Below are 26,967 nucleotides of genomic sequence, written 5' to 3' on the forward strand. Positions count from 1 at the left end.
CTCCCATGTGGTGTATAAATATCCACTCAAAAAGGAAGTTATCAAACTTCTGCTAATTTTATAGTGTCCAACATGTGTTGCACATAAACATTAACAGACAGAGGATAATTAAAAGAGTGAAAAAAGGCATCCATTTTGCTCCATTTCTACATTTACTCTGCATTGAAATTTTGCTGACCGATCGTTCTGTATGCTGCACTCATCTCATCATTCACAACCGTTCTAACCGTTTGTTTTTTGCCAACACCATTGCGACATCTGCTATCCAGATTCCTCGAGCACCAGCGCAACACCGGATCGCCCCGGATTGGTGTATGCAAACACGCCGGCACTGTGACCATTCAGACACGGCTTCCGCTGTCCTCTGTCTTGGCCGCTGCTTAAACGTTACTTTGCAACATGCGCTTGTACGCGGCTACGTAATTCGCAGACGAAACACACAGATGTGAGTAAATAAAGCAAATCTACCCTAGCCGGAGCCGTTTGGCCTCAAACGAACGTGACGTAAACCTGTCGTCAGCTCCCTTTCCCCTCCGGCGGGAACAAACCTAAAGGAAGGTTTTCAAAACCAACCAAAATAACGAAGAGAAGAGTAGTGTGGGAAGGGGGAAAGAGGGCGGTGGAGGCAGATAATCTTGCTCCTTCGTGTATACCCCTTTCACATATCTCCCCCCCCCCTGCCCCTCTTGAAACCAGTCACGTCACCAGCTCAACGTCATGTGAAGGCACGCGAGTGACGTACGCCGCGCGACGAAAACGACTTTTCGCCATAGCTTGCTTAGCTGCAAATACGATTTGCAAGTTTCATTTCGCACACAAACCACAGCAAGAGCACGAACGGTTCGTGTTTGCGGCACAAAGTGAAGGCACAAAGCAAAAACTGTCCTGCGACCCCGGGGGCTGTACTGCAACCGTCCAAATCGATTTACCGTTACCGTGGGGTTGCAGTTTTTTGTTTTGTTTTTTCTTCTCTGCAAGCCTGATTGCATCCCCCATGCAAACCTACCCCCCCCCCCCCACTTATTACCCTTCTTTCCCCCACACAGGGTCAACCGGGCGAACTGTGTGTGTGTATGTGTCCTCATTTGTGTGAGCGTGTGTGTTCTAGCCATCTTTTTCGCGTGGCGCACATGACGACAAAATGCATTTGCATTTTGCGACGCGAAGGTTTCGCGTTCGCCACATTTGGCCACATACGTTTGTGTGTGTGTGTGTGTGCATTACGCTGATGATGGTATTATGACGATGATGCACACGCACGCCCCGCCAGAGCCCCCAGAAAGGCGAAGAAATGTGCCATACCCCTTTTGTCCGGGACAGGGCAGGGTGGAGACGGGCTGGGCGGTACATTCTCCACCAAAGTTCAATGTCAGCCGAGCTAGGTGGATGGAGCTGAAGGTGGATGGGCGCGGTGAGCTGATGAGGAAACTTGCAAGCGATGCACAAAATTTAGCTGAACCGGAAAACTCGACGCTTTCGCTATTGCGATGTGTTGGGTGGTACCGTGGAGTCACCCGGGTTGCAACCCGGGTCCGGCACGTTTTGTTTGCCACCTGACGACCGGGCTGCAGGGATTAGGCGTGTGGGTGTGCCAGGGAGCCAGGGAAAGGTGTTACGTTTCCGGTAGCGGTTCGTTTGTTTGTTATGAATGACGGTGGAAAGACAGACAGAGGGTCCCTCGCTCCCTCTAACCGGCTTGTGTACCCGTTCAATGGCGCCCTGGTGTCCTGGTGCTCCATCCCCGCCAACAATCGTCCCACACCCGTCTAACCGTGTGGTGTGCAAACGCTGCGGATTCGGGCGTGTCGTGTTTTGTCGCGTTGCAATACCCAAACTTGACCCTGTAACCCAGCACCAACGGCACGGCAGCGTTGGCCGTGATGTTGGTGGTCAGCCATGCGATGCATTTGCGAAAGCGAACAACACTTTGACCTACCTGCTGACTCGAGTGCAAGAGATTCAGAATTGCAATACGAAATACCCGCCCTTGGATTGAGAGTGTTTCCGGCAGATTTTAGGCATTTTCATATTACATTGCAGTTTCAGGAACCTTTGTGAATTTGAAATCTTGAATTTTCAGCCAATGGTTGGCATCAAAAATCTTCAATTTCTCAATATACAGAGTCTCCCACACAATGTGTTTAAGTTCTCAATATTTTCTATACCCTACAACACTGTCATGCGATTTCCAATTTTTCCTTCCCAGCATCTCCATTTTACCAACGTATACACACACACACACCTACTTACTGGACTCGATCCGGTTTCGATCGGCCACATCATGACCTGGGCTTACAAGAAGCGACGATCGGCTCGGCCGGAGAATAAATATTCCGCAAACCGTGCGTCCTGCAGCAGCAAAAAAATAGCAATAACATACACATACACACATAGACAGAGTACACATAACCGGTTCTTGTTGCTTGAGCAATAAGGATGATGGTAAGCGACGGTGTCGCCGTTCAGCCGCTGTCTCTCCCGAAATGCAAAGAAGGCCAAAGCAAAAGCGAAATTCTTTCCACATCGCTCAACTAAACATTGGCAACAGCGCGCCCGAACAAATCCGGTGGCCATAGTGGCCAGCTAGTGTGTGCCGGGTTTGGGGCGAGTGAGTTGTTGTGCTTCTTTCCGTTCCTGTTTCGCCTACATCAATTCAGGCTTCTTCTCCTGCACACACGCGCACGCACGCGTTGTCTTTTTTGTTGTGCGAAATTGTTAACCAGCCGGAATTCTCATTCCCGCACCCGGACGGGAGACCATTCCATTCCGCTGGTGCTGGTGGCTGTATGTGTATCGTCCGCGTTGGAGAGATCTTTGCACGCAGCGGCTGCTCGGCTGCCGGGCACGATATCGGAAACGGTTTCGTGTAATGTGTGTGGTTTAGCTGTTTATTTTAGCGTTCTTTGGCTCCACTACCGCCCCTACAGAGACGCGCTGCTAGGCTCAAACATTCGCACCAACACCACACACACACACCCACCGACACCGACTCCTTCGGCTCGTACCGTTCGGCGGCGATCTCCTCGATGATACTCACACACAATGACGCGGTTTTTAACTTCTGGTGCGTTTTTGTTCGTAGTGCTGACGGCGGGAGTGCTTGGATTCTAATGTTTATTTATACCATCCACACACATAGACACATCCTACACTGACTCAGTTTGCCTCTAGAGATACAAATCTACCGTGCCGTGTACCTTTACTCTCTGTACCGCGTTTCAGTTTCTATTTCTATTGCACTCCTTGGTGCGCTTGGTTGCTGGGATTCATTTTCAAGTTTTGGAGTCGTCACTATTGTTCTTGATGCACAATTTGCTTCACCCACTGCGAACAGGCACCGGCGAATCATGTTTTCTTCTGCGTTTGTTTGCTTCACCCGCGCGATTGTTTCTACTTCAGTATTCTTAGTAGGCCTGCACTCTAACCTTGCTCTGCATACGTGAAGAGACAGTTGGACATACCGATGTAGTATTGTGTGCAGTTAAACTGTATGGCAACCAGGTACTCTCATAGCCTGTTATGACCAAATTTGAATTAAGTAAAACGCCGTTTATCCGGGCTCATCGGGTGCCTCGACCTTGTCCGGTTACTCAAATAACACGGATAATCGGTCCACATTTTTAATCGGACTACATTTTTAACAAAAATTATTTATGGAATCTTTGTTATATTTTGATGAAACCTAGCCAGATTTTATTACCTTCATGAATGATTGATGAAAAAAAAATTAAATCTGCCATGAATTTTAGTGTTTTTTGTTATGACAATGTACTATGAAAATGATAAATGATTTTTTTTTTCAGAATTCTCCTCAGCACGCAATGTCGCCTTTGTATTGACCTGTCGTTTCTCAACAACATGGATATACGGACAGACGGATAAAAGGCGTCCCACTATACATTAATATTTTCCTCTATAGGTGGCCAATATAATATGTATAAGGTTTGTGATTCTAAATAAAACGTTACGATTCTATATAAATTCATTTCTAATTCAAATATATAAATTCGATTGTGTCCCAATAATTCACACAAATATATATTGAACAGTAGCGCCATCTCCACAGAGACTTGCTTACTAATGGTGACTTCTTACTTACTAACGCGACTTAAAGTGTCAGACCTCCTTTTTTGTAATTTATCTTCAACTCTACAGATTCACTGTGTGTTATCCACTTCTCATATATTTTGTATTGATTTTAAAACGTATGGAATGATTTAATAACCTAGCTGTTCTTTCGTGTGGGATTCTTTTGTAACGCCACGTCAGTGTTTTAGTTTTTGCAATCAGTTGCATAAGATGTAAAAAATGTGGAGCTCATGAAATGCCATTTGTAATTTTACTGTCGAAAAAAAGTTAGTAAAACTAGAATAAATAGAATTAGAATTTAAAATTTAATTCGTTACACCTACGGGAGCTTGGAAAGCAGATGATTTGATTTTTTTTTTAATTTTTTTTCCATTATTTTTCACTTGATGCAATCACGAAATATTCCCTATGAATAGTGCTTTAATAGTGACTAGCGTATAATAATCTCTGATTTATTAATACACCAAGTAGCCATACATAAGTCGTTCAATAATTTTAAAATCCAAAAGGTAATCAATGTATACCATCAACACCAAACACTAAATTCTTACTTTATGTACATTTGCATCATAAAAGAAGCGCCCACAGTCTGGAAAGCGTAGCAGCGATCGTAGAATCTGGGGAGCATTACAGAAAAAAATTGTTAATGTTTAAAAAGGCAGTAAAAAATGTCTAACCCATTAGCATTTTGTTTAAAAAAAAGTAAATATAGATGTTATAGAGCAGCATCCCAAACACACTCATGCACGGTTTCCGTCGGGAAATGAGTTTCCTTTTTAAACAACAGTTTGCCACGGTGCTTGGAAATGATTCAAATCTCATCCTCCACCGTAAGACACACACCTAAACATCCCCTCCCCGGGTCCTGCACCTGCCATTGTGGGACCACGTGGGGTTGAAATTGTAAACTTTGTACAGCAAACAACAAACACATACATTTAGTAGTAGTAACCACTGGCCCCGACCAGAACGCTCCCCATCGTCGGTAATATCTGATAAACAGACCGGGGCAGCAAACCCAGACCGGGTGGTGTGTTAATTATTTTCTTTATCAAACGGCCCCCGAAACGGTCCCGAGCAAATGGGCGTTCTGGCTTTCGGAACGATTTGCGAACGAAATGAAACAAACGTGTTTGACCCTCAACAACGGTATGGGTATGGTGGTTTTGTGCGTGAGTTTAGATAATAAATTTGCTATTAAATAGCGCTCTTCGCCAGCAACTCCCCGATGGCTCTTTTGCTTCTGGAATAAGATCCTTTGAGAAATAAATAGAAAATGGGGGAGTTTTTTTTTTTCTTTAAATATATGAATAATGATATAATTTAGCGCACCCAGTTTACTTAGCGCTATCATAAAACGCATGCACGAGCGTACTACTGCTCTGCGCTGCTTTTGAACTTCATCGACATTTCCTTCATCAGTAGCGCGGACACGTAGCATTTCCCATTTCCGGTGACAACTTCAAACCGGAATCAGACAGAAACATTAAATTCGTTTCTGACACTGAATGTTTACGTGAGTATGTGTGTGTGTGTATGTGGTTGTCGGTGCTAGAATTCGGCGTACGCTCGCAAGTCATCTGGCGTCACGTTTCTACGATGCGCAAACCGAGCGAACACGCCAGCAACGCCCGAAAGCGGAGAAGGTAGTCGAAGGTTTTCAGGTTATTGTGGTCTCAGGCGAGTGTGCGCGACTCTGTATGGTGCGAGAAGAACCAGCTGTGTGTGCCATTTACACAGGCCATAGCACCACCGAGGGTGGAAACGGTAGGGAGTTCGTGGTGGGGGGGGGGTTAGGCGATGCACGATGCTCCAAAGAACAGACTTCACATAGCGTTTCGTACGCGCGCTATGTGAAGAGATGCAAGCCGGGATCAAAGTAACCACAGATGGAAGAGAAGTAGTACAAGGAAGAGATGGAAACCGTCACCGCCGCCACCGCCTTCCCGGATGATGGTGCATCCCGAGCTGCTGCCGGGGCTGGATGGTATTCTTCTTCGTCTTGCTTCGCTTTCGCTAGCGATCGCCGACACTGGACTTGGCCTCCTCTCGCACAGGGTTAGCGCACTGGGTTGCGTTGTTTTCCCGTTTTCTGTTACAACGTGTCTGCCGTGTGCTGCGCCGATGGTGATGATGCTGCCGACGGCCGTGCCTGTGCTCCAATTACTTTTACTCTTCCCACCGCTACTACCGCTAGCTGCAGAGGGCTAGCAGCACTGCAATATGCGTCGACTACCCACTGCTGCTTCTACTTCCTCGGTGCCTCTTGGCCGTTTGTTTTTTGTGTTTGGTTGGTGCGACGTTCAACGAACATTTCGTCGTTTATTTTTGGCATCACGATTTTTGCGGCTTTGTCATCGCCATTGGCTGCTCTCAGCTTGGTTCTAGCAATTCTCTCTTTCTCTTTCCTTTTTTTTCTATCTCTTTCTCTTTCCGTAGATCTTTCACCATCTGCTGTGACGTGTTGTTCTATTTCTTTCGTGTTCCCTCTTCGTCCCCCAAGCCCCCTTCTCAGCCGTTGGGGTTTCTTACTTCCTCAACTCGTCTTGGACTTATTTTTATCCTGGGAGCTTCATTCGAAACCCACACACTAAAGCAGTGTGCACGCGTTCTCGGCTGTTGATGTTGTATGTTTAGCTCAGCTTTTGAGGCGTGCTACTCGCATAATGGAGTTTTCATACGCATACGCGAGAGGTATCTTCTGTACGATGTTTTCCCGATGGTTGCTGTTAGTTTTTGAGAAAAGTAGAAATGTTGTGAATTCCAATCGCAGCGAAGGTGGGTTGGAATGCTGTTTTTCTTAAGCAGCACGATTGTTTATGCGAGGAATTCTTTACGCTTTGATTAGTAATGGTCAGGCCTTCAGGATTATTTTTGAAACTTTGGTGAGCATTATTTCAAATGTTTAAATAAAAATAGAATTTATACCTTAATTATTGTCTACTTTGTATTGGCAATGTCTTAATTGGCGATTTTTATTGATTAATAGAGTCTTTTAACAATATCAAATGTATTTTTAACCGAATTAAAATGATATTTTCATTCAACGTCAATGCAACCGTCAATTTGAAACGTGCACGATAAAAACGATCAGCTGCGTGTAGCGCCCTCTACTCACCACTTGCGCCGACCCAAACAACAACTCACCACCCGTACGTGGTGTAGCTGCGCCTTAATTGTTTTGATTGTCACATTATGACAGCGACCAGAGAAGGAAGAAAAAAAAGTGTTGCACTCTCTGTTGTTGTTTTCTTTGCCGAGAAAGTGGTCACGGTGGTGCTTGTGAGCGTGTGTGAACACGAATGGTTTGCTCGTCCGTAATTCTGTAAGCCTCTCCCCCCAAAGGCGACACCATCTACCGAACGCCCGTTCCGCCGGAAGTGTCCTTTTCGCGCAGCCTTTATCCTTCCCTCGACGGGAGGGGGGCGGACGCGAAGTGAAGCAAGACGACCACAGCTCTCTCTCAGCTGGGCTGTGAAAACTTGCCCCATTCCACATCCTCAACGTGTGTGTGTGTGTGTGTGTGTGTGCGGCTCTCGGGAAAACGCGTGAAAAACAGTGGAAAACTAGTCATGAGTGAGGATGGGACAGCGACCACCAGCACCGATCAGACGGCCGAAACGATGAGCAGCAAGGAGAAGCGCAAGCACAAAGTGATCATAGTGGGCGCCGGGATGGCAGGCCTGTCGTCCGCGAACCACCTGGCAAAGAACGGCTGCACGGATTTTCTCATCCTCGAAGGGCGCAACCGTGTCGGCGGTCGCATCGTGTCGATCGATATGGGATCGCAAAAGGTGAGCATGAAGATGCGGCGGCCTCCCACCGTAAACACATCCGCCAGAGAAAGACACGGGATGTGGGGTAGGGGGTTGATGAGTGTGTTGTTGGTGTTTGTTGCATTTTCCCGTCCCGGCCTACTTATGTAAGTCGGGGCCCTGGGGGCTCCCGGTGTATCGATTATTTATCAAATGCACCTTTCGGTAGGGGATGTGACGATGGTTCGGAACGTTGCGCGGATTAGATTGCAATATCAGTTTGATGCCTTTTTCTCTCTCTTTCTTTGTTGAAACTTGGCGATAACGATTCCGTGCAGTTGTCGCTGTGCAAGAGATAAAAAGGGTGCAAATAATCGGTCGAAAATGCTAAAGGGTACACATAATAATAAAGAAACAATACAATATATCGATAACTCTTGCCTTCCCGTCGACAGATCGAGCTCGGTGCAAACTGGATCCACGGTGTCCTTGGCAACCCAATGTTCGAGCTAGCGATGCAGCACGGGCTGATCAGCATCATCAACATACCGAAGCCGCACAAGGTGGTGGCCGCGACGGAGGACGGCAAGCAGGTGCCGTTCCAGATACTGCAGGAAATCTACGAAGCGTACGTGTGCTTTCTGCGGCGCTGCGAGGAGTACTTCCTGTGCCAGTACCTGCCCCCGCCCGACATACACAGCGTCGGCGAGCACATCAACCTGGAGGTGGAGCTGTACCTGGACGGGGTCGACTGTGCGAAGGAGAAGCACCTGCGCAAGCTCATCTTCGACTGTCTGCTGAAGCGCGAAACGTGCATCACCGGGTGCCACAGCATGGACGAGATCGATCTGCTCGAGCTGGGCAGCTACACGGAGCTGCAGGGCGGCAACATCGTGCTGCCGTCCGGGTACAGCTCCATCCTGAAGCCGCTGTGTGACAATCTGCCAAACGAAAACATCGTCCTGTCGTGCCCGGTGCGGCGCATCCACTGGAAGCGGAAAGCGTCCCGGCGTGCCGGCGGTGAGGCTACCGCCGCCGCGGCCGACACGATCCTGGAGGAGGATGAAGAGGAGCAGGACGATGGCAACGAGTCGGACGATTCGGATCGAACCGTCACGGAGGTGCCGGTGGGGGCAGGCGGTGCTGAGCCGACGCAGGAAGAGCGCCGGGCGGGCGAGGAGGCGGCCAGGCGCATCAAAAGCTCCACCGCCAACGTGGTGGTGGAGTGCGAGAATGGAGCCATTTACGAGGCGGACCATGTGATTTGTACCCTGCCGCTGGGGGTGCTGAAGGAGCAGGCGGAAACGTTGTTCGTGCCGGCGCTGCCCCAGTACAAGGTGGAATCGATCGACAGCTTACTGTTCGGTACGGTGGACAAGATATTTCTCGAGTACGATCGGCCCTTCCTGAACGCGACCATCAGCGAAATTATGCTACTGTGGGAGCAGCAGCAGCAGGAGGATGATGTGGAAGGGCAAGAGCGCGACGGACAGTGGCTGAAGGACAACTGGTACAAAAAGATCTACTCCTTCTCGAAGGTTTCCGACACGCTGCTGCTCGGCTGGATATCGGGCCGGGAGGCGGAATACATGGAGACGCTCTCGCACGAGATCGTGGCCGAACGGTGTACGGACATTTTGCGCCAGTTTCTGAAGGACCCGTTCGTGCCGAAACCGAAACGCTGCGTGTGTACCAGCTGGCGCAAGCAACCGTTTAGTCGTGGCTCGTACACGGCCATTGCTGTCGGTGCGTCGCAGGACGATATCGACAACATTGCCCAGCCGCTCTACTCCAGCCCTCATCAATCGAAGGTAGTGCGGGAGGGGGAAATTTCGGCAATTTGGTGTTTAATGTTTCTTCTTTCCCTTTCAGCCCTCGGTAATGTTCGCCGGTGAGCATACGCACGCGAACTTCTACTCGACGGTGCACGGTGCCTACCTGAGCGGTCGAACGGCGGCCCAGATCCTGCTGACGCCCGACTCTCCGCAGGAGATTGTGATGGAATCGGACAGTAGCGATCTTAGCTCGTGGATTCAGGGCATTGCGCTCGACTAGTCGGTGGCCAGTGTGGTGCACATTTCCCCCACCGGAAAGTAGCTTATGCTTCACTTCCTTTTTCTCCTACTCCCCCTGTCCTGTCCTGTGTTTTCTACTCCCCTGTCTTCCCCGTTTCGATGCAATGTCGCGAGGCTAGGCGTTCGTTTTTATTTTTACCTTTTCTGACGTGTACCAAGTGACTGAAAACTGCTTACGATAAACACAGTGAACAGTGGTGGCTAATTGCAGCAACGCGACAAAGAAAAAGGCACACACAAACTCCTAATAGCTTCGTAGCATTACGATTAAGATATACGAGTGTTAGGGTGCGCGTAACGATAAAACGAAAAACTTACCAAAAAAAAAAGGGAAAACAATTAGACAGGAGAATAAGGTCGCTGCTCGGTTTAGTTTGTACGTTAACTTATTAGTTTATTAAGCCAAAGTGTAGGTGCGCATTCTCTTACGCGTCGTCTTCGGTTGGTTTGTGAGGACGATAACACGATCATGACAATTCTCATGCGCCTTGTGGGTTGTAAAAAAACGGCCAAACCACGTACATTTGCGCACACTTACTTAATGTCAGGGGGACCTCCAGAGAGGGGGTACTGCTTTCTGCTGTGCCCAAAACGCGCTGCACAAAAGGTGAATTTGACGCTCGATGTATTTGGGTACAACAAGCGAACATAAGTGATAAGTGGAAGTATTGTACCGAGGGCCAGTTGGGGGAGGCAATCGCTTTGCAAAACAAAAAACAAAAAAACAATGTCCCTCTTAAAGATGGCACATATACCTTACACGTGTCTAGTATTTTTTTTTTCTGTAAGCGAGCAAATCAGGCAGACGCTTAGCTTCTGCGGGTGTTAGGTAATGTTAGGTAATGTTAGTTTCTTTCCTTTGTCCTACGTTTTGTGTTATCACTGAATTCTAGTCTTCGGAAGTGAAGATTCGCTTCAGCAATAGTTTAGTTGTGCTTTTTTTCCATTCGTTGATAATGCGTTTTGCTCCCTCACTACCCCTCTGAAGGCATTTGCGAAACGAGCGCGCCCGCGCAATCAGTTAACCAGATTAGGAGAATAATTTTATGCTAAGCTTTTTCGTTACCCCGCGCACACACACGCGGCTAAATGGCCCACAAAGAGGCCCCGCACACTCACTTCGTTCGAAGACAGAAGCGTGTGTGTGCGTGTGTGTGCATTTTCCCCCCCATTTCTTCTGGTCGCTTGTAGCAGGTATCGTTTAGTAGAAGTTGCATTTAAGTATGTAGTGCTTTTGTTTTTTTTGTTTTTGGTAATCCTGCTGTAAGTTATTGCGTTGTTATATAGACTATCTTAACGGATTTCGTTAGCATGAGTTTCGGTATGAGTAAGCGGGATTTTAGGAAAGAGGGCAAGAGGAAGTAGGTGAAGACAAATGTGCTGGAACATTATCGAACGTGATAGACACAAAAAGTGTAATAGAAAGAAAAAAAAAGTGCGCGCCGGTATGAAACGTGTTGTTCGAAGGGACAGGAAAGGGATTGTACCAAAAAAACGGAAAAGAAAACAACCACACACACATAAGTATTTTGCTAGAAACAACAAAAAAGAAACAAGTATGTTTTGCGGCGAATGATGATGAAAGAAATAAAATAAAGAATCACAAATGAACTGTTGAAAAAAAAATCCGTAAATGAATTAAAGTGAACCCTCTCTTATTTGACATCTCTCCAATTTAAAAAAACCTCTCTTATTTGAACATTTTGCACAGTCCCTTGATTTCCAGTACATTTTTGTTCCTCTAATTTGGAAAACCTCTGAAATCTGTGTCCCTCTTATTTGTGTATGGTGTTGCCATGGTTATTGAATGATGTATGCTCAAATTGGCGATTCTGTTCGCAGTTTCCTATAGCAACAGTTAAGGCTGCATACTAAATTTTCTGTCTCTTTCTTGTTTGAATGGACCTTTCATTCACTTTCCACCTCTGTAATTTGAAAACCCCTCTTATTCGACAGTCCCATCGCCTCTCAAATAAGAGAGGGTTCACTGTATTTCGGTTTTTTTATTTGAAAAGAACGCGTTCTACGCCTTCATGGCCACCCTGTGCGGCGGGTGTGTAAATTTAGTGATGTGTAAAGTTCCGTCAAAATCCGGAGTCGACTCCGATCCAACTCCGATAATTTCGGAACCAACTTCAGAAGGTAGGACCGCCCAGCATTAACTGGAGTCGTTCGGATTCGCCCGGTGTCGGCTGGAGTCGTCTGGAGTCCTTCGGAATTGCCCGGAGTCGCCCGGAATCGGTTGGAGTCGGCCTTCGAAACAAAGGCCTTTATGCGAAGTGCACGCACAAAAAGAAAGGCAAAACAACACGACGAATTGAAATGCCTGATCACTAGCACCTCAAGTGCCACAACTCCACTAAACGACCATTAAACGGGTTCTAAACGACTCTAGATCTCAACCTAAAAGGAATCTAAAAAGACTTCGTTTAGCAGACGCTGAACGTCTCATGCATTCTAAAAATAGCTAAAAAGCTGATGGCACCACCTGTTGGTGGAATAAGTAGCCAGTGGAGCTTTCCTCGCTTTGAGAGCTTTCTCCTTCCCTCTATACTATTGTATGATTTCGCATTGAAGTTATACGATTGTTTAAATACTAAACTCCGATGTGAACCATCAAAATTGAAGCAAGTGAAATTTGAGTAATGGTCGATGGTGTTGATATCCGCGAATCTTACCCCACACGACCAGCTCGAACTATATTGCTGATTTGAGGCTGTTGAACGAAAAATCGTTCCGATGTCCTACATTTTGTGGCTGATTTAAGAGATAAATAAGGGGTACTTTGCGGAACTATGGTGCTTTTTAACAAGCACTTGGTACTCTCATAGAAGTACTTGGTAGAGTGAAGGTGAGGATTACAAATTTGTACTTTTTAATACGAGTTTTTTTTTTAGTTTGAGCGAAGGGGAATTTTTTTTTACTGATATTTGATGCGTCAAATCAGTACATTTTACTCAAAGAACTGTAAAATTTAAACAATCGCGTATATCGCGTATAGCGTATGTAGGGGAATACATGTACCGGACAGCTCCTGTTGACTCCGACCAATTTCGATTGACGCTGAACGACTGCGGAAGACTCCGACTCCGGTCGACTCCAGACGACTCCGGGCGTCTCAGGACTACTCCGGACGATACCGAACCACCGACAAACCGACGTGACACTGGCGTTACAAAAGTGTCCCACACGAAAGTACTGTCATTTACCACCCAAGCGCCACAGATTAAGCTTAAACGACTGGAAAATTGAATATCTATAGAAAAAAATGAAAGCTCCACAGCTTCATTGGTTTGATCAATAGATGGCGTATTACAACTCATCATTATATTGCTATCCTTTTCTTGTAATGTGTTTCGCGGCAAGTTTCATCTTATCATGACCGATATAGCCTTCTAACTTTTTGAGCAAAAATCTATATTACTGGTCGTGTGATCAGATACGTGGGTATCAACACCAACGACCATTACTCAAATCTCACTTGCTTCAGTGCTGGTGGTTTCCGTTGGAGTTTAGTATTTAAACAATCGTATCGCCGTTCTAGTTCTAGCGATGCATAACTTCACTGCGAAACCATACAACAGTACAGAGGAAATGAGAAAGCTCTCCTGCAAGCGATGAAGCTCAACTGGTTGGGGTATCCCACCAACAGAGAGCGCCACCAGCTTTTTCGCTATTTTTAGAATGCATGAGTCGTTTGCCGTCTGCTAAACGAAGTCTTTCTATATTCCGTTTAGGTAGAGAACTTGAGTCGTTTAGAAGCCGTTTAGTGGTCGTTTAGTGGATTTGTGGCACTTGGGTTACCAGTGAGACGATCACTTCTGTCACACTGCTTCTAGACGACCAACTTTTGTACCGCGACAAATTTTCTGCGAGCTCTTTGTTCTAAAACAACATCTCAGTTTTAGAACAAAATCAGAGGTAACCGTGATTGTCGCGGGTTTGTGAAATTTTCACAGAAAGGCAACGCTCGCGTTTCGCGACATTACGATCGAAGTAAGCCATACATTCGTGCTAAAACAAGGACGGTTTGACAGATAGAAAGTGTCGCCAAAAATTGTCGCGGAAGTTTTTTTGGGTCGTCTAGAAGCAGTGTCAAAGTAAGCTCTGTTCACTGCTGCTTCGATGTAAACAACTTTTTAATATACAAATTGCGAAGGAAGTGTGAGGCACGATTTTGTGACAATTATTGGACAAAACACCCAGGAAAATCATTTTATAAGTTTCCAAATCAAAGCAAAAGATGTGAGAAGTACATGAAACAATAAGCATTGAAATTTGCAAAGAAAAACAAAAAGGGGATTTAGCAGTTTCTTCTCTGTATCAGTGTAGTAAACGAATCATTATAAAGATGGCGCTAGTGTTTAACGTATTTTAATTTGAAATAAGGAGACAACTTTTGAAGCTCATTTTGTTCGAAGTGTCACGTCTGTTTGTCGGTGACCGAACACCGACACCGACTCCGAACGACTTCGGAAGACTCCGGACGATTACGAACGACTCCGAACGACTCCGGACGATTCCAACTCCGGAAGGAACTAGAGGTTCGGATTTTGCCGGAGTCGGAACTGGTCTAACAATAGCCGGAGTCGGGTCGGAGTCGTAGGTTCCCACCAAAGAGCACATCACTAGTGTAAATAAAGTAAATGTCAAAACAGTGCCCTTCACACACGCACACAACCACTTATGTCAGTACACGCACACACACGCGCATGAAAACAGATGACACAAAACAATGTTATCATCAATTTCGGGTGTACCTTTTTTCCCGTCCGTCTGCTAATCGCTCTTGAATCATCATCCGATTGGGACTTTGCCTGGTACAGGCGTTATCGATTTCTGTCGCCGTGCGGTCATTCGCTGCTTTAATCGACAAGTGAAGGAGGAAGTGTTGTAGTGTCTGAACGGTCGCAATCATCTCGCTAAGAAGGAGAAGGAAACGAGGCAAAATGGTATCGTCACCCTCGGAACGGTTGGCCACGGATTCGTCCGGCACGACGGACGAGGAGCCGGAAAAGACGGAACCACCGAACACGGCCGAATGCGACTCGCTGCACAGTGGCCGCCAGCTGGTGCACACCATCCTTCCGATCAATGTGGACGTAATGTTTGAGCTGCTCTTTTCCCGCTCCAAGTTTCTGACCGAGTTCCACGAGGTGCGCAAAACCACCGACATGGTGCCGGGTGAGTGGAAGCTCAACAAGGATGGGCTGAAGGAGCGCGTCGTCACGCTTACCATTGCGATCACGCAAACGATCGGGCCGAAAAATGCACACGTCACCGAGACGCAGGTGATGCGCAAATGCTCCCTGCCCGGGCAGCTGTACGCGATCGATGTGACGGCGGTGCAGGGCGGCATCCCGTACGCGGACAGCTTCTACGTGACGCAGCACTACTGCATGTCGCGCACGGTCGACAACCATACCGTGTTTTCCGTGCACGCCCAGGTCCACTACCGCAAGTCGATCTTTGGCTTCGTGAAGGGCTTCATCGAGAAGAACACCTGGGTGGGGCTGGAGGATTTCTACACCTCGCTGTTGCGCAACCTGCAGAGCGAGTACTGCATACCGCCGGCGAAGGGCAAGGGCCGCCGGACGCGCCGCAGCGGGCATGGGCAGAGCAAGGCGATGGAGGAGTCGCTCATCCTGGCGGACCATCATCATACCAAAGCGAAGCCGATCCGGGTGCCCGCCATTGTGGTGGGCGGTGGCGGTGTGGGTGGGATTGGAATTGGTGGTGGCGGTGGTGGTGGCGCTCCATCGAAACCGGCCAGCAGTGGATGGCGATGGATCGTCGCGATCATGCTGCTGGTGCTGATCGTCGTCAATACGACACTGTACGCGAAGCTGCTCGAGATGGAGGATATGGAGCGGATGTCCCGGTTGGATAATAGCGAGGAGCTGGACTCGCTGCTGCTAGCGAAGAGCGTCCGGACGCGCAACGATTGGTTGACGATCTTCCAGCAGCAGGAGTCCCGGTACAACGACGAAATGCTCGAATGGCAGAAGGTCCTGTCCACGGTGACGGAGATGCTGAACAAGGCGAGCGTGCTCTGCACCAAGCTGTGCCGGATGCCGGACAATGGTACGGCCAGCAGTGGCGCCAGTGGTGGGTAAGCCGCGCAAAAGAAGGGGGAAGGTGGTTGTTTATTTGGCTGTTCGTCTGTTCCTTGTTATAGTATTAAAAAGCAAAACGCGCTCGCTAAACGATCGTATATGCCCCGTATTCACTTTCACCGTAGACGGTTCCAGGGAGATGGCCAAGGGAGGATATGTACACTTTTAATGTAAAATATACATTTATTTTTCTGTGAAGTTTTGCCAACGTTGTGGTTTCATTTCTATTTTTCTTCATGTCTTTAACAATAATCGTTTCATCGGGTTTCGATGGGGGGAACATACTAAGGAAACAGACATACTAAGGAATTGGGCTACTCCTTGCTTTGCGGCGGTGTTGGAGCGGCAGGTGGTTCCACATCCTTTTCCTGCTTAATTTTCACCGGCATGTGGGAGGACATTGGCGCCTCTTCGCTGTAGTTACCCTGCGGGAAGGGAGAAAAAATACAAAAAACCATTAAACGAACGATCATCGCGACACCGTTCCCACGCTCCGCACTTACAACAATCTGTAGGTCGGCCGATTCCGTCGTCGAGTAGGGCGAGATGCCGAGCAGCACGTCCATCACCTGCTGCGACACGTGCCCAATCTGGTGCTCCATGATTTCGCGCGCATGCTCCAGCATCGGCTCGCGGAACTCGGGACAGATGGTGATCGCGTCCTGCAGCTGCTGCGCCGGCAGCTGTATCAACACACCGAGGCTTTGGGGCGTCAGGCGCTGGGCGCACTTGATGAAGCCATCCCACACCACCTTCTGCTTCCACACCTGCTTGAGGATGAGCCGCTGCAGCAGGTTCGTCACGAAGCCGGCCAGCCGCGGGTGAAGCGTTAGCGACTGGATCACCGTGCGCATCAGTAGCGTTGGTAGCGGCGTAATCTCGACCAGCTGCTGCAGCACGCTGCCCAGCACATCGTGCGTGTACACTTCCTTCTCGGCCAGGCACAGGGAGGTTGCTTTCACGATAAACTTCAGCTCCACCTTGCTCGTCTCGATCGTGTGCAGGGCGACGAGCAGCTCGACCGAGGTGAGCGGCAGCTCGGCCGGCCCGTACTCGACGCCGATGCCCAGGAGCCGATTGAACACCTCCTTGACGACGCCCGGGTTCAGTTTGATCAGTTTGGGCAGTGCCGATAGGATCTCCTTCTTCGTCAGCCCATTGATGACGGGGATGAGCAATCGCACGTCGGATACCTTCGTTTGGTGCAGGGTGCGCACACGCTCCACAAGATCCGGCGAAGGAAGGGCTAGAAAAAAAAACGGCAATGTTACACGGGGTATTAGGAAATAAAGCGAAAGAAATGCCACTTTACTTACATTTCTCCGTGAGGATGTAGATGATGCGTATGATGATCGTTTCCGAGCCCTTCGGGCACTGTTCGATCAGCCGCAGCAGCTCCTCGCTTTCCGAGCCAATCTTCCGGATCGGGCCCTCGATCGCCCGTATCACGGCGCGCTTCATCTCCGACGTCGCCTTAATGTACACCTCCGAGAAGCGCATGAGCAGCGTCTGATCGTACACCATCACCTCCAGAAATAGGCCCAGGCAAACCTTAGCCAGCTCCTCCGTCCACGTGCGCGGATGTTCCGCCCGGCCGTACTCCGCCGCAAACATCGCCTCCGACGGCAGCTCGTTCTCCAGATGGGCCAACCAGACGAGGGCCTTCTTCTCGATGTCCTCCGTCATGATGCGATGCACGGCAAACACGCTCATCACGTACTCGATCGCTTTCTCCCGGATCGTCCCATTCTCGTAGTACGCGTACTTGAGCAGAATGTCCAAATACTGCTTCTCCCTCGGTGGCCGCCGGATCAGCAAATCCTTCACGATCTGCATGCCACAATCGACCAGCTCCTCCAGCTCGCACATCCGCACGAGCATATCGATCAGCTCCTGGGGCAGCATCGGCGCCTCCAGGTAGAGCCGCTTGAGCAGAGATTCCTTCTGGCGGAACGTATCCTTCGGCCGCTCGATCACGTTCGTGACGAGGCGCACCAGCAGCTGCGTGTACGGATACTGCGGCCCATTGTCGTGCTTGACGTGCGTGTAGCGCGTGAACCCCTGCATCAGCCCGTACTCTTCGAAGATCCAGGAAAACGCCAGCTCGATGCGCTTCGGCAGATCCTCCAGTATGTGCTCCATGATCACGTCCCGCACCGGGTTGATGAAGGACGCACCGAACGCGGTGATGATACGATTCCGCTGCATGCTCACCCCACCGACCAGGGCCTGCCGTTCCGCTTTGAGTATCCGCACGACCGCATCGAGCAGGAACGTTTCCTTGGTCGCTTTCGGCAGCGGTTTCGTGATTTCCTGCAGCTTCAGCATCTTGATGCGCTGCCTTAGCTTTGGCTCGCCCGTGGCCGTACCGCCCTTGACGCGTTCGAGCGTTTCGCGCAACTTGCGGGTCGCTTCCAGCTTTTGGCGATCCTCCTCCGACAGTGCCTCGTCGTCTTCGTCCTCCTCCGGTAGACCGGCACCGCCCTCCGGCAGATCTTCCTCCCCAATCGAGGGAGGAAGTGGCGTTGCCGACGGATCGACCGGCTTCCGTTTGCCGGAAAGGATAATACTTTTCTCCTCCTCGTCGCTGATGCGCACCTTCATCGGGGGATCTTTCGTGAAGGCGCTCGCACCGGGCCCGGCCTTCACTTCGCTCATCTGGGCGGCCAGCGTTTGGGCGATCTTCTGGATGTACTGTTCGACCGTCAGCACGGCGGCGGGTTTCGCACTCTGCAGCATCTGTTCGGTCAGCTTGTCCATGTTCGAGAGGACCAGCTGGACGACGAGGTCCGTCTTTGGCAGCACCTCGAGCAGAAACTGTTCGTTCTGCTTGGTGGAGCGACTCTTCTGCTCGTTCAGCTCCTCATAATCGATCTCCATCGTGCGCGGCTGATCGCGCGGCGACTCACCCACCGTCCCGCCGTCATCCCTTTCCTTTCGTGCCTGCCCGTCCACCTTGGCACGCTTGGCCGCGAGCTGCGATGCCATCGAGTTTTCGAGTGCGCGTTTCGCCCGCCGCTGCTGCTCCCGTTTGTCCAGCTTCGGAATGGCACGCGTAATCTCACCGTTCGACGCACCGAGATCGACCAGTATCTGCGCAATCGTTGCCTGGTGCTCGAAGCTGGCCGGATGCTTGAGCAGATTCAGAAACTGCATCTTCAGATTTTTCCGTACCGAGCTGACCTGCGAGTTGGTGAGCGTTGGCGGCAGGTTGGAGTGCAGATGTTTCAGCGCCTCGACCACGCGCGTCATCGTGGATGGGCGTAGCTTTGCAATCGTGCACAGCGTGCCGGTACAGGCGATCAGATTCACCGAGGAAATGTGGGACGCACCGTGAAACTGTAGCAACAGCTCGAAGATGTTGGTCGCTTCGTCCTCCAGCTTCCGGCGGCGGATCTGCTTCATCGTGAGCGGTACGTCCTCGAGCGAGAAGTCGTTCTCGCGCTTCTGGCTATCCTCGTCCGGGTAGGTCTGCAGGATGACGACACCCTCTAGGAACTTGATCGCATTCGTCCGTATGCCGTCGTTGTCGTGGTCGATCATGTCCAGGATGGAAATCTTCATCAGACAGAGCGTGTTCCAAGCCTGCTCCACCTCCTCCGGAATGTCGTCCAGCTGGCAGATCCACTGGATCGCCAGCCGGTAGATCGAACCGCAGCCCTGTATCACGCGCTTCGTCACGACCGGGGCCGAGTCGCGCAGCAGCGAAAACATTGGGCCCACCACCTTCGGCAGCATCGCGATATGCTGCTTGCAGATTTCGTCTATAAAGCCGGCGATCGCTTTCCGCACTTCGGCCACCGGGTCGTGCGCGAGCACCAGCATGTTTTCCAGGAACTCGTTCAACAGTTCCACATCGGTGTGTAGGAGCAGCTCCTGTACTTTGGCAATGATTTCACACTTCTGGCCGCTCGTTGCCAGCTGCGCCTCGTTCAGCGCTTCGACGATCTGAAGGGAAGGGAAACAAGTGGGTCAGAACACATTGGTGGTTATATTTTCAGAGGCATGTGTGTACCTTGGTTCTAGCACTGGCAATCTTTTCGTCGGTAAATAGCATCGCAGCCTCGCTGAAGCTGGACGACCCTCGCAGTAGGTTCTCCATCGTGAACAGGAGACCGGCAATACACTGCGCACAATGAAACCACAAACAGTTCGCTTTTTTCACTTATCTCTGGCTTAGATTAGTCTGAACAGATTGTATCGTAGACGCAATTTACAAATTTTAACTATAGGGGATTCCTCCTGGCATGGATCGTCCTTGTTTTCTGCGAAATCGAAAACAATTTGCCGCTTGACAAGCGGCAATATTATGCGGTGCTGTCAAATGCGGAAGCGTGCCAAGACCGAGCGAAGCGTTTCTCGGCCACGGACCCGTTCAGTTTGGTGTTTTAAATCGATTATAGCAACGTTTCAGTATGTTTTATGCAGCAAAAATGGAAAATTATAATTTTATTAGTTAATATTTGTGTTCAAAAGTCTCTCTTTTCCCAATTTGTTTACGCATTTCGCCATTCAAGGGGGAACGACTCTGACGCTGACTTACCGGTGAGTGACATTCCTACCCCCCAGCTCGGCGGTTAACGTTTGTCAATTCTGACACGTCCCTCTTTTTCATCGAATCATACAAAAGCAGACGCTCTCGAAGAACGATCACGTTTGTGCGAAATTGTGCGCTAATTTCCCTCCGCTTCAAGGTAATTCCACAGTTTCCCCTGCTTAGCAGTGTTCCAGCGATAGAAGGCATTGTCCTACGACGGGCAGTTCATCGAGAAAGGCGAACTAATCATTCCATTTTTCCGCTTTCCCTTTGGCAGTGCGAGTGCGTTCGTGTGGTGAAAAACAAACACAAGAGTCGCGCCTTTCCAGCAGCACACTGTGTGTACAATCGTTCGCTCTGTCCTGTTCTGACAAGAAAAAAAAACCGGCGGGAATTCGACAGAAACCCAAACACAAGCCCACCATCAGCATAAGCTAATTCGGTCGTGTGGTTGCTGGTACGCGGAAAAGCCATCGCCTATTGTTGTTGCGGTGTCGTAAGCGGTACGCGCTAACCTACACCGCGCTCTTGGTGACGGAGACACCCGTAGAAGGCGTACGCCGTAGGTCGCAACTATATCGGTGCGTTGGTGTGTGTGCGTGCGCGTATGCTGTTTGTAACACCGCGGTGGAGCGTGAGTGTGTACGCGATTGTTCAAGCACGGCTTCCGTTTGGTAAGCGAAAATCATCATCAGCAAGCCATTTGGCGTGTGGTGTGCGCGATTCACAGTCCCACAGCCGAGAGAGAGAGAGAGAGTGAGGGAGATAGAGAGCGAGAGTGGTTTGGAAGAAGCGGAGAATAATCGACGGTGAAAATGTCCGAATCTAAAGCAGCGGAAAATGCAAAGCCGATGGAGGTGGAGGCGGACGCGCCATCAGATATGAAATCGCCGGTAAGTAAAGAACGCGCCGTGACTGTGGGGAGGTTTCTTCGATGGAAAGTCAATGTTGCCATCATCGTCATGATTATTATCACGTCAGCCTTGTGTATGTTGTGCGGAGCGGCAGGTTGCATGGTAACGATGATGTCGAAACATTAAGTGCGTGTGTGGGTTTAATGATGCATGCGAAACAAGTGTTAGGGACCGTGTGTACATGTATGGCAAGTTGGAACACGTATGAGCTCGTTGACAACTTGCAACTGAACAGTACATAATCAGCGGGAAAACTGGAATTGCACTTGATTTATGTGTTTTTCAGTTGAATGTTCCTGTTGAATGTGGAAGAAGAGGTAAAGAAATGGAGGAGTTGTACGTGCGTCTGTATGTGTGTAGTGTATCAAGTATGGACGAATACTTTGTTTACAGCCTCGCGTGTGAGCAATAATGAATACTTTAAAGAAGTTTTTAGTAGGTAATGAATTTAATAGGAAGGAAAAGCTCCCCTGCACCCTTCACCCTACCAAACTTCTTCAATCATCAGCGAGCATACAGCAGCAGTGTGTGTGCGATGTGTCAGTTTGTTGGTATGTTTACCTCAAGTGCAATCTAGTTTTCTGGTCATATTTATTTTGTCGTTTCTGAAGCAGCACGGGGTGCGTTGCTACTAGCTCACCGTATGGCGGTGAAATCAGATGCAATTGCATTATTCGTTTCAAAATTTAATATCTTTCAAAAGTTCGTTTCGGTGTGCAATTAATACTGCCAGTTGAACCCTCCTACCACTGAAAATGCATTTATAGCGCCACCGTAATTCTAAACCCTGTGTCAGTGCGACACACATAAACGCTCTCTTATCATCGAGCGGGTGTATTTCATGGTTTCGCGAAAACAACCCCCACCACCCTGACGCAAGCGAGAGAAACAACCGGCGAATAAAATTCATCGTCCCGTTCGTTTGCGCTTGTCACTCTACCGCCACCAACACACAAGCAAGCAGGCGATGTGTTCGATGTTTTGTTGTTGGTGTGCTGTGCCGGCTGCCGCTTTGGAGGCGGGAAAATGTATGTTGCCGTACCTTGTTGTTGCTGTGTGCGCAAACAAGCCGCTGCACGTTCGCCTGCTGGACATACACGCACACATACACGCACGCGCGGCAGCTCAAACATTCGAAAGTGAAAGCTTAATGTGCTGTGCGTGGGGGGAAGGGGGAGTTGATTTCTGAGAAGAACGTAGCCGGATTTGGAAAAAGGCGGGAAAACGTTCCCGAATATCATGCTAAAGGGCGGTTGTGATTGAATTGGAAAATTGAAATTATTTTCCACGAGGCTCATAATTTCTCGGAAAAGCGAAATCAATAAGAAGATTATTTATAGGGAAAACGATCGCCTTAGCTCTGTCAGCCTTAGCTTGGCCTTCACTTGCACACAAAAGCGTGTGCATTGAGCGTAAACTAGAACTATTATTTCTGGAATTCTTTTGGTACGCCGGCGAGAGATGTGTGCGATGACACCATGTGTGTAACATAAGCTGGGTCGTATTGTTCTCTGTTCGCGCGCGTGGACTGTGTGTGCGTTCTCATATTAATTTTCCTGTTCTCGCTGTCCATTTGCAGACAAAGCGCACACCGAAGAGGAAAGCGGTGGAAGCGTTTCAAAAGGAAAGCGAAGAGCTGCTGAAATCACTCGGCGTTTCGGTCGATCTCGAGGATGGACGGCGCCGCACACGATCCAGTGCACGCGGAGCAACGCCAACGACAGCAGCAGTCACTGCAACGCCACCGTCCAAGCGAGCACGCGGCGCATCGACCACACCGAAGCGCACCGAAAAGTCGGCAGAAGCAGAAGCAACACCTAGCAAGCAGCAGTCTCCGAGCTCGAAATCGTCCACCCCGAAGAAGCGTGCGATCCAGGCCGAACCAAGGAAGCTGGTAGTGCTGGTAGACTCGGAACTGCCCAAGGAGTACACCCGGGAAAGGATGGCGGCAAAGACGGAGAAAATGGACACCACCACCACCGCCACGGACGCTGTAGCTAAGTCGGATAGTGTGGAGATGAAGAAGGAGCAGGAGGAGGAGGATAAGAAGGCAGCTACTACCGAACCAGCGGAGAAGGTAGAAGAGAAGAAGCAGGAATTGGCGACTAGTACGGAAGAGAAGCAAGATGAAGTTGAAGAAACCAAGGAAACTCCCGACACTGAGAAGAAAGAGGAAGCAAAGGAGGAGGATAAAGAAAGGAAGGAAGAGGAGGAGGTGACTGTGGCGAAGGATGCGGATGCTGCCGCCCCAGCAAGCGATGCACCAGCGAAGGAAGAAACGTCCCAAGACAAACCGCCGGCTGAAGAAAAGGCTATGGAAGTTGATACGCAGGACGGTGGTAAAGCTGCGGAGGCGGTAAACGACACGCACCCAAAGACGGAAAGCGCGGCGGAAGCACAATCGAACGAGAAGGAAACAAAGGATGTAGTAATGGAGGATGTGTCGGCGCAGGAAGTGGGGAAAGTTTCAGAGAAGGAAGTGGAGAAAGTGGTAGAAAAGGAAGTGGAGAAGGAACAAGAGAAGGCGACCGAGAAGGAACAAGAGAAGGTGGTAGAAAAGGAGGTAGAGAAGGAGGTCGAGAAGGATGCCGAGAAAGAGGCACAGAAGGTTGAGATTGAAAGTAATGGAAGTGTAGTCGACGCTACCGTTGATACTACAACTCCCAAGAAGGAAGGTAGCGAGCCAGCAGCTGCTGCTACTGCTGGTGGAGTAAATTCGGCTGAATCGGCAAACCATGAAAATGCAAAGGAAAGCACACCGAAGAAGGCGTCTGACGATGAGGTGACAGAAACTGTCGATGCGTCGAAGGGGCCCGCTGAATCGAACGAGAAAGTGACAAACCCTGAGCCAAAGGTGAATGAGGTGGCCGCTCCTGCCATCGGCTCGGACACAGAGCAGAAGGAAACGGAAACGAAGGAAGTGACGGCGAACAACATCACAACAAAAGACGTGGATGTGGAAAAAGTAAAAGCAAGCAATGGTAAGTGAACTGCCAAAGTCATCTTGTATGTATTGCTAACTAATCTCCCAACATTTGTCCTAATCTACTTCCAGAGCCAGTAATAGAAAAGGATGGTGTCGTGGCCAGCAACTAGATACCGCTCGAACTGGGGTTGCTTGTTCTTCTCTCCCAATGGCTCTGAACGACGACGATGACGGCGGCGATGGACATGTACGAGGCGTGTTAAAATTATTTTACGAACCGAAGAAAATAGGTTTGCATTTTACTAGTTAGTACACACAGAATTTGACGGCTTGTTTTAAAATAGTAGTTGGTTAACACTATAAAGAGTGTCACCTGTCTCGGTGACCCAGCAGTACTTTCCTCCTTGTTTTCCCCGTTGGTTTTGCCTTTTATTCGATCTATTAATAATTTTCTTCAATTTTAAATTTGATCTCTTTTTGATACGAAATGAGGGGTGAAATGATTCTTTTTTCTTCTTCTTTTCTGGACAAATTGGAAAAACAATCAACCAACATAGATGATAAAAATTCATACGATTGTTGGCAGCCACTTTGGTAAGGTTTAGAGAAGGGTGTATAAATTTAGTACCCGGTAGGATCGTTCTCCGAGTTTGGTATACTTACTTTCATCGACACATGAAAGCTAATTAGACAGCGAGATCGAGAGAGTGAAATACATATTTTTAAATTTAAAAAAATATATAACATCATGCAGATATATGGAGAAGAGAGTAATTTTTTTTTTCAAACTAGCCCGTAAGTGAATGAAAATTTTAGTCAGTAGATAGAACTAGCCGAGAATGTACAAAGTAAAGCTGAAGTTGATGCGATGATAGGGAAAAAAGCAAACAAACACACAAAAAAACCATCCGTGTAATCACCGTGCATAGTAGCAGTTGTGTGTATAGTGTTGAAATATTATCTTTTTTGTCCTTTGGATGCTTCTTTGCGACGACGAACGTAATAATAAGAACAAACAACCTCCACCACTCCACCGACTCTGCTGTGCTGTTGTGCACAATTTTCACGCGACTCTGGTGGTGGTGCGATGGAAGAAAAACAAAAAGGTTTGTGTGTAAAACAGAAACAGAAAATCCTTATAAAAGAATGACCACCCTACAAATTCTAGTTATTGCCATTTGTGTAGGTTAGCGTTAAGAAGATTTCTTTCGAGATTCGTGTGTGAGTGGGAAGAGGAGGAGCAAGGAGGATGAATTGCGATAAATTTCGAAGCAATGGGCCAAGTAAAGCCGCCGCACACACGAGCGTTACAGGGTATAATAGTAGGATTATGTGTAGGTTTAAGTAAGTTGTTGATAATGATGCGCAACACCTTTTAAATGTAAACCATTCGGGGTGGAAACGGATGGATGGATGGTAAGAAGGCACAACTTGTTCAGAAACCGACAACCGCGCATTCAACCGATTGTCCATTCGCGCGATTTGAGCGGGGGTCACGTTTCTATTTTGACTACTTTTTTCATACTTTCCAAGTTAACCGTTGTGGTGTGTGTGTTTTTGTCCTGGTTTAAAAGTAAAAAGTATGCGTCCGTGTATCATACAACTTGTACGTGTAGAAAGAACTAGTTTGTTATTAGTAATGCACAGAAGTAAAAGGACTAATAAGAAGGGTTGGTAGAAGAAGGAGACCTTTGTTTCTGGTTTACACGGAGGGGCCAGTAGTAGGTATGAATCAAAACTATTTACACACAAACAAGAAAGCTGTCTCTTTATAGCTGGTACAACCGTGGAGAAGATCGTGCAAACACTTTATACACACACATGTACAATAGGCGCAACTCGGGCAATCATCATTCTATACAAGCTATCTTGTCGACGCGGTTTGTTTTGGAGTGTTTGCATAATGTACAGCAATTCAGTAAAGAGCGCAAGGGGGAAAATCACAACAGAAAGGAGAACTAAGGCGAAACAAAAATGATGAAAAAGATATGGTACAAAAGAGCATATACTAGGTGAGAGGAATGTACAACTTTTCTTCACACTCAATCGGCAAATGGGGATACACATAGAAGGTAAAATGGAGACAGAGAAGGGTAGCGCAGGAGGAGCGGGAATAATCTCAGCTAGTAGAAAGCGGCAGTGGTGGCGGTTGTAGAGGTGGTATTTAGAGAAAACCACCAATACCTGATGTGTTGTGTACGTATGCTCGCGCAGGTGAACATTTCGATGCAGTTTCAGATTATTTTTTTTTTTCTATTAAAATGTTTGTCGTATGAAACGTGTTAAAGGCATTTTCATTTCAAGCTATTATAAACCATTCCGAAATGACGTAATTATTGTTGTACAGTACGGTGGTGGCCCGCTCGAGGTCTAGTAGAGTAGTTGGAATGCACTATTTCACACGCACCCGCTAAGTTGTCAACTGGAAACAACTGTGGTCATTAGCAGAAGGCGGCAGTGGTCATACATACGCGAAGCTGTGTCTTACAACTGTGATTACAAACCCAAAAGAAAGGGCCCCCTTGTGTGCAGTTTGTATCCTTTTTTTCTCAGCG

The 26,967-nt window shown here is 48.5% G+C and overlaps 4 protein-coding genes across 5 annotated transcripts; 3 read left to right on the forward strand and 1 right to left on the reverse strand.

The window, feature by feature from the left end:
- Window positions 1–7,276: 7,276 nt before the first annotated feature.
- LOC120950610 (spermine oxidase) lies at window positions 7,277–11,547 on the forward strand. Its single transcript, XM_040368792.2, has 3 exons — window positions 7,277–7,883; window positions 8,300–9,655; window positions 9,717–11,547. The coding sequence occupies exons 1-3, from the start codon at window positions 7,662–7,664 to the stop codon at window positions 9,897–9,899; spliced, it is 1,761 nt and encodes a 586-aa protein (XP_040224726.2). The 5' UTR covers window positions 7,277–7,661; the 3' UTR covers window positions 9,900–11,547.
- A 3,054-nt stretch (window positions 11,548–14,601) lies between these two features.
- Window positions 14,602–16,233, forward strand: LOC120947745 (protein Aster-B-like). Its single transcript, XM_040363368.2, has one exon. The coding sequence runs from the start codon at window positions 14,869–14,871 to the stop codon at window positions 16,033–16,035; it is 1,167 nt and encodes a 388-aa protein (XP_040219302.2). The 5' UTR covers window positions 14,602–14,868; the 3' UTR covers window positions 16,036–16,233.
- LOC120947743 (symplekin) lies at window positions 16,199–20,335 on the reverse strand. The gene is made up of 4 exons (XM_040363365.2): window positions 20,051–20,335; window positions 17,352–19,983; window positions 16,539–17,281; window positions 16,199–16,460 (listed from the first exon to the last, which is right to left on the reverse strand). Exons 1-4 carry the CDS (start codon window positions 20,135–20,137, stop codon window positions 16,350–16,352), a joined length of 3,573 nt encoding a protein of 1,190 aa, XP_040219299.2. The 5' UTR covers window positions 20,138–20,335; the 3' UTR covers window positions 16,199–16,349.
- A 285-nt stretch (window positions 20,336–20,620) lies between these two features.
- Window positions 20,621–25,294, forward strand: LOC120947744 (uncharacterized). Of its 2 annotated transcripts, XM_040363366.2 has the most exons (4): window positions 20,621–20,729; window positions 20,850–21,465; window positions 23,066–24,467; window positions 24,542–25,294. In XM_040363366.2, exons 2-4 carry the CDS (start codon window positions 21,388–21,390, stop codon window positions 24,580–24,582), a joined length of 1,521 nt encoding a protein of 506 aa, XP_040219300.2. In that variant the 5' UTR covers window positions 20,621–20,729; window positions 20,850–21,387; the 3' UTR covers window positions 24,583–25,294. The 2 variants fall into 2 exon arrangements, with proteins under 2 accessions (XP_040219300.2, XP_040219301.2); XM_040363367.2 differs by lacking the exons at window positions 20,621–20,729; window positions 20,850–21,465 and adding an exon at window positions 21,762–21,803.
- The last annotated feature ends 1,673 nt before the right edge of the window (window positions 25,295–26,967 follow it).

Source organism: Anopheles coluzzii, chromosome 2 (assembly GCF_943734685.1).
Source record: "Anopheles coluzzii chromosome 2, AcolN3, whole genome shotgun sequence".
NCBI lineage: Eukaryota > Metazoa > Arthropoda > Insecta > Diptera > Culicidae > Anopheles > Anopheles coluzzii.